Source organism: Panicum virgatum, chromosome 6K, assembly GCF_016808335.1.
Source record: "Panicum virgatum strain AP13 chromosome 6K, P.virgatum_v5, whole genome shotgun sequence".
In the NCBI taxonomy this organism is placed as follows: Eukaryota; Viridiplantae; Streptophyta; class Magnoliopsida; order Poales; family Poaceae; genus Panicum; species Panicum virgatum.
Window position 1 is genome coordinate 33,342,563 of NC_053141.1, and position 12,300 is coordinate 33,354,862.

General features: G+C 50.9%; 1 protein-coding gene across 1 annotated transcript; it reads left to right on the forward strand.

Moving 5' to 3' along the window:
• Nucleotides 1-253: 253 nt before the first annotated feature.
• Nucleotides 254-3,754, forward strand: LOC120712260 (histone-lysine N-methyltransferase, H3 lysine-9 specific SUVH6-like). Its single transcript, XM_039998017.1, has one exon. The coding sequence runs from the start codon at nt 282-284 to the stop codon at nt 3,525-3,527; it is 3,246 nt and encodes a 1,081-aa protein (XP_039853951.1). The 5' UTR covers nt 254-281; the 3' UTR covers nt 3,528-3,754.
• The last annotated feature ends 8,546 nt before the right edge of the window (nt 3,755-12,300 follow it).

Below are 12,300 nucleotides of genomic sequence, written 5' to 3' on the forward strand. Positions count from 1 at the left end.
CGCCCCCCAAAAACCCAAACCCCAACCGGCTCCGCCCCTCCGCCTCGTCGTCGCTCGCGGCGTCGCGCTCCCCGCCTCCACGACGCCGCCTCCGCCCGCCGCCGCTCGACGCCCGACAGGTGAGCGCGTGCGCTTGCTTGCTTTGCTTCCTTCCGCGGCCGCTTCGATCCCTGCACGACGTTTGGGGTGCTTCGTTTCTGTAGACGCTGATTTCGCTTTTGTGGTTTTGGTGGGGGGAGTCGCAGTGCAGCCTTGCGGGGACGATCGCTGGGGAGTGGGGCATGGACTCCTACGCGGCGAGGCCGCTCGACGACAACGCCGCGCGGCCGCGGCCGTCCCCGCTCGCCGACGGCCTTCCTCCTCCGCGCTGGCCTCCTGCTCCTCGTCCACGCGGCGGCGGGGACGCGCGGCGCGGCGGCGGCCTTGCGGAGCGCGGGGTCGCTGCACCGGGCGCGGCCGCGGCTTCCGGAGGGAATGCGGCGGGCGTCGCAGGCGAGCTGGTCGGCGAGGCTGCGGCTGGGGTCGCCGCTTCTGGTGTGGCGCGGGAGGAGGAGATGGGAGGCGGCGCCGAGGCGGGGACCAAGAGGCGCTTGCCGCTGGCTCCCGCGCGCCCGCCGCCCAAGCGGACGGCGGTCTCCGCGAGGCGTCAGTTCCCGTCTGGTTGCGGGCGACTCGCGACTGCTTCGCTCGCCGGCGCCGGCGCCGGCGCCGGTTCACGAAGCGGAGATGCTGGTGCCCGCAGCTGTTCTGGTGTACTGGAAAGCAAGGACGGTGCTCTGTTGGGGGCGGCGACTCACAGTGCTACATGTTCGAGTGCGCTGGAGAAGGTGTCTGCAGCGGTCGCTGATGGCCCAGTGCCGGGCTGCGGCCATCATGTTCCAGAGGCAGGTGCGGTGAAATCTTCATCAGAGGCTCTGCGCCGGGGTGATGTGGCTGCCCCAGATGGTTCGTTGGACATCGGTTCCCAAGGCGTTCCTGCTGTTTCAGTGGAGGGCAGGGGAAACGGAGCAGGGAGTGGTGAATTGCGGAGGAAGGAGTTAGTGCCAGCTGCGCCTTTGCAAGCAGAGTCGATGGTCTCTTTCGCCAAACGCAGCTCCCCCCTTGGTTGCGGGAGGGACGCAGTGTTATCTGTTCTTGTTGGGGGAGGCATCGGATTGGAATCTGGTGCTGCTGATGGTGATTTGAGTGTGGCAGAAATTGTGCCTTCACAACCCAATGGTACTATTGATGGAACAGTACAGGATGGTGGACTGGAGGAGGGTGAGATTGCTCCCGAGGTTGTGGTTCAAGAATCTCAAGTTTCTACCGGCGATACTCTGCAAAATTCTTCAGCTTGTACACATGGACCTTCTACAGATTTTCGTGCTGCTGAAACTTCTGCGATGCAGCCTTCTAACGAGAAGACTGATGGGAACACATTGCCGTGTGAGAAGAAGGGATCGTCATGGTTAGTTGCAAAAGATGTCGAGGTGATGAACCAATCCATTGGGAGTTCAAGCAATATTGTTGCTGAATCTTTGGCTGCAGATTCGTCCAAACAAAATATGATTGGCAAGAGAGTGTCTAACAGTGCTAGGATGAAGATCATGCATACATCTCCGAGACTTGCAAAAAATCTGCACAAGGAGGAGACAGAACAGGGAAGGCCTGATAGGATTAAGGATACTGCTGAGCTTACTACAGATCAAGTTATGCAAGCTCACACGTCTTCTTCAGACAAGTTCCTCATGACACAGGAAAAGGAGGCCGCTACATCTAGGGGCTTCTTTGGTCCTAGGAAGAAGGTGAAGGTAAAAACTCCAGCTCATCTACGGATGAAGATTGCCTCTGCACGTGCATTGGGTAGCAAGGGGAAACTGAACGACGAGGTGGCTTCCAACTTGGATGATGATGACATATTGAAGGCACTAGTTGTTCATGAAGGAAAGCTTGAACTATACCTCAAGAATTCATCAGGTCTTACTTCTGCCAGGTGTCAGCAACATGGATCCCAGAATGCAGATGCTAGGAGCAAATTCAAGATGTTGTGCAGAAGGTTTGAGTTTGTATGCCGAGCTCTAGTGCAAGCTGTGGAGCAGCGTTCACTGAAGATTAGGAGAATTGACCTTGAAGCTGACAAGGTGATAAGAAATTTACCGGGTTTTATCAAACATGATGCTATTGTGGGACAAGTCCCTGGAGTTGAAGTTGGTGATGAGTTTCTATACAGAGTTCAGCTTGCCATTGTTGGTCTACATCGTGTATACCAGGGAGGCATTGACACCACAACACATAGAAATGGCGAGCGCATTGCAATAAGCATTGTTGCTTCTGTAGGTTATCCAGATGAGTTGCCTTGCTCAGGTGAATTAATATACACTGGTTCTGGTGGAAAGCCTGCTCGTAAGAACTATGTTGAAGATCAGAAGCTTGAGGGGGGCAATCTTGCATTAAAAAACTGTATCAAAACAAAAACTCCAGTCAGGGTGATTTATGGCTTTAAGAGGCAGAATACCGAGGGAGGCAGCCATTCCAGGGCCAAACAAATCTCAACATTTACTTATGATGGACTGTATCGGGTGGTGGATTTCTGGATGCATGGTCGGCCGGGTTCAAGGGTGTTTAAATACAAGTTGCGAAAGATTCCTGGACAGTCAGAATTGCCAATGCACATAGCTAAAGGGGTAAGGAAGTCCAAAACGCGTCCAGGCCTGTGCATGGTTGATATATCTCAAGGGAAGGAGGGAACTCCCATCTGTGTCATTAATACAGTTGATGATGTGCAACCCACACCGTTCCGATACATCACCAGAATTAAATATCCATCGGGGCTTACAAAAATACGCCAACACGGTTGTGACTGCACCAACGGATGCTCAGACTCTGCGAGCTGTGCGTGTGCTGTGAAGAATGGAGGGGAAATCCCATTTAACTCAAATGGTGCAATTGTCAATGAAAAGCCCCTGATATTTGAGTGTGGTCCATCTTGTAAATGCCCTCCTTCATGCCAGAACAGGGTCAGTCAGCATGGTATGAAAATACCACTGGAAGTATTCAGGACAACCAAGACAGGTTGGGGTGTAAGATCCTTAAGGTCCATCACTTCTGGCAGCTTCATATGTGAGCATGTTGGTGAGCTGTATGGCAAGGAAGCTGACAAGAGAAGGAACAGTGATTACTTGTTTGATGTAGGCCTTAACTGTGGTGATGGATTGCTATCAACTGTTTCGGGTCCGAACACTTCTAGCTCCTGCTCTGGGATCATGGAAGATGTGGGCTTCACGGTAGATGCAGCTGAGTATGGAAATATTGGAAGATTCATCAACCACAGCTGTTCACCTAATCTTTACGCACAAAATGTTATTTGGGACCATGATGACAAAAGGGTGCCTCATATTATGTTCTTTGCTGCGGAGACAATTCCACCGCTACAGGAGCTCACTTATGACTACAACTACGAAATAGATCATGTCCAAGAAGCGAATGGAAGGATAAAATTCAAAGTTTGTCAATGCGGTTCTCCACAATGCTCTGGGAGGCTATACTAAGGCATGGTCAACTGCAAGTCGCATTGTAGTTTTGTGAAGAACAATATGCTAAGGAGTGTAGTTCACTTGTATTTTAAGTCGATGATACGTAGATACTAGATAGTATGAGATGTTACTGCTAGTAAACAAAAGTTTTAGTCTTAGTTGATGACATGTAGATAACATGAGATGCTACTGCTGGTAAAGAAAATCAATAGTTATACTCAACCTATTGTCTTGCATTTTCATCTTGATGTATTTAAGCACTATGGGATGATATTCAATGCTATGGTATGTCCTCTATCGTATAAAAATCCTGCCCCTTGGACCGTTTTTTATTGTAGAATGTACAAGGGGTAGAATGAAATTGGCATGTGCTGTGAATATTCTCATAACTGTGGAGTACTGCAGTTCATAGGGAGGGCCATCTGTCTGACATGATCAATCTTTGTTTTTTTTCATTAGTGATCATTTGTCTTGTTTATGCTGACAATAATTTGGCAGTACCATCACATGGGAGAAGATTTGTGGCACGCAAATAAAAAAATGGGTGGTAGTTCCTTCAAATTCTTGATGAGGTGGCCACCGATATGGATGGATATTTCCTAGTTAAGCTACATAATATTTGATTTACAGTTGTTACTGGATATATAGATTGCTCTGAATATTTCCAAGTTAAATGACACAATCTTTTAAGTCGAAAATGGTCAAGTTTGGGCATGCTTAACATAGACCTGTTTAACATTAGAAGTTAAGCCTCCAGTCGAAAAGGTTGTCCTTTTGCAAATCTATGATAGTCAAACTTTTTTGCAATTTGACCATTTGTATGTTGGCAACGTATCTAGTGCAAACCAAGGACTTCGTGCAAACCCGTGCAAACCTACTAAACAAAGTTTCAAAAAATTCTGAAAAAAATCATGAATGTGCTTCTCAGCTTACCTCATCTATATATAAAATTTCATGGTCAAATTCGTCTTACTCTAGAAGTTACAAAAAAGACAAATTTTCTGACAACAATAATGGTTCAAATGCATCTCAAATTTGTCTTTTTTGTAACTTCTAGAGTAAGACGAATTTGACCATGAAATTTTATATATAGATGATGTAATCTTAGAAGCACATTCATGATTTTTTTAAGAATTTTTTGAAACTTTGTTTAGTAGGTTTGCACGGGTTTGCACGAAGTCCTTGGTTTGCACTAGATATGTTCCCTTGTATGTTGGCTGATCAAAATAATGCAACTCCATCAGGATCTGTGCCAATTTTAAGGATGAGAGCCTAAGTGAAACCATGTCAATATCTCCTATCTGAACTTAAATGAAATCACTTCTTTGACAATAACTCTGTGTGATGTGGCTTCCTAACTTAATGCCTGTCGGTGCTGAGTCTGCAAGTCCTCGGTAAATTGGTGGAAAAAAGGTGCTACCGTGCTCAGTTAACGTCTATGCTGGGGGTAGTGCTGAGTTATCCTTATCCTGAACAGAGGTAATCCTAGGTATTTTGAGGAAGAATGTACCACAATCTGGTAATTACGACCATGACAAAGTGTCGGGGATGACTTCCTGTTTGGTTTGCTGATAAGGCTTATATTGGCATCAAAATTGCATCACCTGCAAGCAGCAAGCCTGCCTTTGCACTGATAAGTATTTCTCTTAATTTGGTTGCTTAGGTAGTAGTGTATGGTTCTGATCATCTGTCCCTTTTGGGCTAGCCGGCTCTTGATGCTTTGGTTATCACACTGCTAGATCATAATAACCATATAAAACCTCATTTTCCAAAGTGAACCAAAATGAAATGTGTGTTCTGTGCTGAGGCTAAAAGGTACTCCCTCTGTTTCAAATTATAAGACATTCCAACAATTTTGGAAAGTCAAAAAAATTTATGTTTGACCAAATTTATATAATAGAATAAAAACATTCATTATATAAACTAAGTACCATTAGATTTTTCATTAGTTATATTTTTATAGTACATCAATTTGATATCATAAATCTTTATATTTCTCTCTATAATTTTGGTCAAACTTGAGATTACTTTGACTCTTCAAAATTCTTGGGATGTCTTATAATTTGGAATGGAGAGAGTAGGAGTTCTGATAACAGTTCACTTTTTTTTTCCTTTTGATTTTGATTTTTTTATTAAACGTACCTGTATTAAACTGAAAGATACAGTACAAAGACCAGTACACATACAGGCACGTTATGGCCCGATACAGAGGATACTTGATCCACCATACATTTGACACAAAGGTCCCTGAGAAATGCAAAAATTACAACGAAGACCCTAGAACCTTTGTGAAGCAGACTCCGCCGCCGGCGAGCCTCGCCATCCGCCGCCGGAGTTGATCTCCATCCACCCAAGGCAAACCGGAACCCCATCGCTAAGAAGCTTTGAAGAGAGCCGCAATAACCACTCGCCGCGAACGACGAGATGAAACCGCCGCGGGAAGCCCATCGGCCGGGGACGTACCCCGAGCTCCGGTGACCTTGGAAACAAATCCGCAGGCGACGACCGGAACCGTCGCGAGGAGGATGGACCTGCTCCACTCGCCAAGCTTCCACCAGACCCGAAGCATCCTCTCTATCCACCAAACAAAAAGCCAACGAGCACACCTTCGCAGGACGACGAGACGCCGGCGACCACCTCCTATACAACAGCTCCACCACGGGAGCACCACCTCCACGGACCCACCATTGCCGCCGGAGAGAAGTAGCAAAGGGACGGGGACGAGTCCAATAGGACTTATTCCGATGCGCCGCCACCGCGCCGACGCCGCCTGGACACCAACACCTAGATCTACTAGGACCTAACCTACCCGCACCACCCGGCCAGGGCCTAGCGGTCTCCGCCCCCTCCCGACGACGCTGAGGCCATCGGAGGAAGAGGAGACCGCCGTCCCTGGCGGCGGCGACGAAATCGCCTGTTGTCACCCCTTTGAACTGTAGCAGAGCGAGAGAGTTCGAGAGGATTGAGGGGAGCCTTTTGATTTTGATTTGGCGGGATATGTGCGTGTGTTGATTTGTTGTTAGACTGACTCCAAAACGATATGCAAACGCATATATGCCTCCGCCGCGGCACTGTGCATCGCCGAATGGAGCTCCAATAGAACAGGCAAAGGAGAAGACATTTTGCATTGTGAGGAGAGAGGAGAGGTAAAAATGAATCGCCTCTCTCCTGCTATGCATTTGACGAGGAGGAAGTTGCGCGCCTGGCGAGCAGCGGCGCCGGGGATGAGCTCCCATCTCTGGGCTGGTTCGCCGGAGCTCTGCCCCCTCCCCGTGGCGGTCGGCGAGCTCGGGCGCGGCGGTGGGCGAGCGGCGCGGCCATGGGCGAGCTCAGGTGAGCTGGCGCGGGCGCGGGCCGGTGAGCGCGGGCGCGGCGGTGGGCGAGTGGTACGGGCGCAGGCCGACGAGCGCTGGCCGCGGCGGCGGGCGAGCTCGGGCAGAAGCAATGTGCAGAAGCAGCAACGGGCAGGTGTTGGCAGCGGTGTCCTGGAGGAGGACCGGCGGCCCCCTGCTTCACCTCCGGCGAGCGCGGCCCCCTGCTCACTTCCGGCTGCTCCTCGCTGAGGACTCGCCGAGCCGAGCTAGAATCGGCGGAGGAGGGCGCCACGACGATGCCGCCGCCACGATGCCCCTGCTCCCTACCTTTCCCTTGCGCGGCGGCCTGGCGGGCGGGCGTGGCCCCCTCCTCGCCGTGGAGATCTGGAGGCCTCCTCACCACCGGTTCGCCTTCGCAGGCCTCGGCCGGCGGCCCCCTGCTCCTTCCCTTTCCCCTGCGCGGCGGCCTGGCAGGCGGGCGCAGCCTCCTCGGCGGCGGCGGCTTCCCCGGCGCGATGTCCTCCCCAACGCGGCCTCCTCGACCTCCTCATGCCGTCTCCTGCGAATCTCAGCGTCGAGGACCTCGAGGTCATGGTGAGGCGGTCCGATGGCCTCCTCCTCCGGCTGTGTCTCCCCTCCCTCCCTTCACAAGCGGCGCGCGAGAGGAACGGCCGGCGGGTGATGCATCTGCTTTTGCCTCCGCCTGTTGGAGATGAGGATTTTTGCGTGGGTGATACATCTACTGTGTACGATGCAAATGGAGGAATGTCTCTCTCATTTTGCATCTCCTTGTTGGAGTCAGTCTTTTTTTTTGAGCACCACAGAGCTTTCATTAACATGATTAGGAGTACAATCAGCGGTGGCTAGCCCCAAAAGCCACTCAGGGATATCATCCACCCAAAAGAAATAACGCTCGGACGCCGAGACCAATTGAGCACAATGGTCAGCTACCGAGTTGGCTTCCCTACGAACCCAATGAATTTTAAAATCACTAATACTCCTTACTAACTCTGTGATATCGAAACACAGCCCGCCTATAGCGGTTCTTTCACTGCTGCTACTCTGAAGGCTATCATGCAACATCTTGCTGTCGACCTCCAGCACAACACGTTCTGAAGCGTTCCCTCATAGAAGAAGACTTAAAAGTAATACAATATCAGTCCCAGGAGGCTGATAACACTTTTATTATATCAGATGGTACATCACCGTACAACTCTACGCGGAAGTGGGCAATGAAGCGCCACTATCGCGAGGATAACAACTAACACCCACACAACGATATTAACTACGAAGAGGGGGTCATCAGAGTCTTGCGCCATACGAAACTTCCTGCGGGTGACCCTATCCACAGGCAAGGTTGGGTGCAGGACGGACTCCTACTCAACGTCTTCGGGAACAAAGTCGGGATCTTCCTCTGTAAAAATTAAGAATGGGGTGAGTACAAACGTACTCAGCAATTCCAACCACACCCACGGAGGGGGTATAAACAGAATATAATGCACAGGATAAATCAAGGATAAGGCTAAGGTTTAATTTGCGGAAAGCTAATTTTTATGCAGAGGTTTATTTGAAAGAAAGGGGTTTTCAAAGCCATTATCTTGCACTGAGTAGCACGTAGGGTTGATCCACGCAGGATTCCAGTTTTAAGTTGCTACCGGACTCCTCATCCGCCGTAGCACACGGCACAGCCGCCGGACACTTTTCCAAAACAACTCACGCCAACCCATCCAATCCCAGAAGAAACACTAGTTATGTGACCACACCGTAACTCGCCCAGTACCATGGGCACGGCTATTCGAATAGATTTTAACTCTGTAGAGGTGTGCAACTTTACCCACAAGCGGGGTACCACAACTCGATCACCTTAGTGTCGGTGCAGATCCCAACAAAGCCATTACCCACCTTAGCTAGACCTGACTAGCCATCACAGGATCCACCAAGGGGTCATTGACCTATCACAGAGGTTTTAACCGGGGCATAAGTCACACAGAGCTAATTCCTTCTCCTTGATCACCCGTTGCTCTCAGCTCTCCTGATGACTATCAGACTAACTAGTGGGGTTTATGCTAAGCCGTTGCCCATACAACGGTTGAGTGGTTTGCACGATAGTGGAGTTAGGTGAGATGACACACCAACTCGGTCCTTAATTGTGACAAGATGGATATCTCCCTTTCTTGCTCAACCACACAGGCACGAGCACACCATTTGGCAATTCACACAGAACTGCCATCCATCCTGTCTAAACTTATCTTTCGAAAATTCCACGTTTTCCCTTCCCACACACACTCATGCATTTTCTTTATAAAACAAGTTGTACCGTGTATAACGTCCTAAGCGTTCTAGCAGCGATTAACGTCCAAACAAATCACATTCAGATATTAATCTAGGTGGTCAAGGAATGGTTATAACAAATCAAGGGGTGGCTATCCAACCATGTTTTCAGCAGGCTAAACATATGCAATTTTATAAAACAGGCCAATAGGTTGTGTTTATAAAAACTAGGACAAAATATGCATCAAAGGGCGGGATTGAACTTGCCGTTCTCAAATCCTTCCGGGAAGTCCTGATCGGTGTACTGTCCTTCGGGATCGGGGTCGCAGAACTGGTCCTCGTTCACTTGCTGCTCGTCGACGGGCTCTCCCTCATCCACACCGTGATCTATGACGTATACAAACAAACACACAATCAAGAAAAAGAAATAAAGGTTTTATCGTGGAGCTCGAATCAGAGAAAATTAAGATATGGAGATAGAAATAATATTTTTGGGTGGTTTTCTAATGGCACGGCTGAAATAATATTGGGAATGGCGTGGTCGAGTGTCGGAATATTTGGAGGATTTTCGGTGCATGAAATGATATGTTAAGGATGTGTTTAGGCGCTAAACGGGGGTGCAAGGGTTTATTTGTAAAAATTCTCGAGACAGCAGGGGCTTGATTAGTATTTCTGGAAATATTAGGGTTACTCTAGGAAATAGGCAGGGGTCTGTTTATAAATATTTGGCATAGTTGAGGGATTGTTTTATGAAAATAAAATGTAGGGAGGGTTTCTTTTGGAAAAAGGATTAGAGAATGGTGGGAGGGCTCTTTAAAGAAAAAGAGAAGACAGAGGGGGCCAGGGGCAAAATTGCCCCTTCTTCTTCCTCCCGTCCCCTCCCTCGACAGAAATAGAGGAGGGGAAGGAGGAGGGGGGGCCTGGGCGGCGGCGCTCCGGGGCACGGGAGCGGCCGGGGAGTAGGGGAAAATGGAGAGGAGGCCGAGGGGGTCTGATTCCCCTTCCTACCTTGGGCGGAGGTGGAGCGAGGAGGGCTGGCCACGGAGGCCGGCGGGAGACGGTGGTGGAGCACGGAGCGGCGGCGCTGGGAGGCCAGGAAGGGAGGTGTGCAGTGGGGGCGAGTTGTGGGGATGGAGGGCGCCGTGGAGGGCCTATTTATAGGCGCGGAAAGGCGGTGGAGGAGGAGGGCCACGGTGGTGGCCGATGGGCAGCTCTATAGTGCGCCTTCAATGGCGTGGGGGCAGCTCTGGCTGCTTGCAGGCGTCGCGGAGCGGCGCGGGTGTCGAGGGCGGCGTCCAAGGGCGGGGTGCGCACATGGCCGGTTGCTGTGACCGACGTCGAGCTCGGCTCGCGCTCCCGCGTCGAGGCGGCACAGGCGGCGGTGCTGTTCGGATCGACGAGCGGCGCGGCGACGGCCGGGGCCGCGTGGGCCGCGTGCTGGGCGCACAGGGTGACGAGACCCGTCGGGCAGCGAGCGGCGCGGTGCTTGACAACTGGCGGCGCGGCACGTGGTTCACGTGGGGGCGAGGCGTGTGCGGCGTGGACAGGGAGCCGGGACCGGGCGTGCGTGGGCAGGGAGCAGAGGAAAAGGAAGGAGAGAGAAGGAGGGAGAAAAGAAGAAAAGAAAAGAAAAAGGAGAAGGAAAGAAAAAGAGAGAGAGAGGGGCGCGGCGGATTTCTTGGCGGCGGTCGCGAGCCGGTCGAGCACGCTCGCTGTGACGTGCGGAATAGGGAGACGGGACGGCGACGGGATTCGGTGTCGGGACGTCGAAAAAATCACCGGGAAGATTTACGGGAAATTTGGAGTTTGATTCGAGCTCAGTGACGAAAAAATTTTGGAAATTATTTTTAGCGCGTGATTTCATTTAATGATTTTTTTTGGGCTGTTACACGTTCGCATCCAATCTCCAGAGCCAACTCTATCCCCTCCTTCGCCGCCAAAGCTTCTGCAGTCAAAGGGTCTGGGACATCATCAAACCATCGCGCCGCTGCCGCTTGGATCCGCCCCTGGTGACCGCGAATGACCACACCAGCACGGCCAGTGCAAGATCCCTGGTCGAAGGCCGCATCGGTGTTGACTTTAAACCAACCTTCCTCAGGTTTCTGCCAGCGCACGTTCCTTGCTGGTTTCGGCTTCAGTGTTGGCATCTTCATCGTCGCCAGCTCCTCCAATAAAGTAGCAATGTACCGCGCCATGGAACCTGGTTCCCAAATCTTCCTGCCATGTCGACGCGCATTACGCCCGGTCCAGAGAGCCCACGCTCCACAGAGGAAAACAGCAGCCCCTTCAGACGAACCGGAGTCAGAGAGCAGAACATCTGTCGCCCAAGTAGCTTGATGTAGATCAGGGATTTTAAACCCTGTCAGCTTCCTGGCTTCTTCCCAGAACCTCCTCGCCACCGTGCAAGAAAGAATCACATGAAACACAGTTTCTGTCGGGTCTCCACAAATCTCACAGTGAGCTTCTTGAGCTATATGTCTCCTTTTCAGTTCAGCCTTGGAAGGCAGCGAGTTATTAAGCACTCGCCACCAAAACACGCGAACCTTTGGAGGCACATTCATTTTCCAAACCGCTCTCCAGGCCTTATTATCTCCAGATGATCTGGTCTCACCCATAGCGGCCATAGTTGAGGCCATCTGTTCATTCTTCAGCATCTTATACGCCGATCGGACAGAGTAGATGCCGTTCTTTTCAAAAGCCCACGCCATCACATCCACCGCCGAGCGCATGCTTGGTTTAATCTTCAGAATTTCCGCCACATCCAGCGCCATGAAGTTCCTGCGCAATTGGTTTGGATCCCACTCCCGAGTACCTGGGATAAACAACTCACCAACTCTGTTAGCCGTAGCAGTGTCCAGCCTGACCAAAGGTCGTAGTGATCCAGCGCCTGGTATCCAGTTGTTACCCCAGGCGTCGATCTCCCCCGGTCCTATTCGGTAAATGAGACCTTTCTTTAGCACCTCCCGTCCATGCATGATTGATTTCCATGTGGCCGAGCTTCGTCTTTTCTTGGTTGCTGCAAGGAAATTTGACGAGTGATAGTACTTCCCTTGCAGAACCCTGGCACATAACGAATTCGGCCTCATCATCAACCTCCACCCTTGCTTCCCGAGCATAGCCTGGTTAAACAAACCAAAATCTCTAAAACCCAGTCCACCTTGATCTTTTGGTCGTGTTAGTTTTTCCCAGCGTAACCAGTGGAT

Coding starts and splice junctions, on each gene's coding strand:
- LOC120712260 (XM_039998017.1), top strand. CDS start 282: ATGGACTCCTACGCGGCGAGGCCGCTCGACGACAACGCCGCGCGGCCG.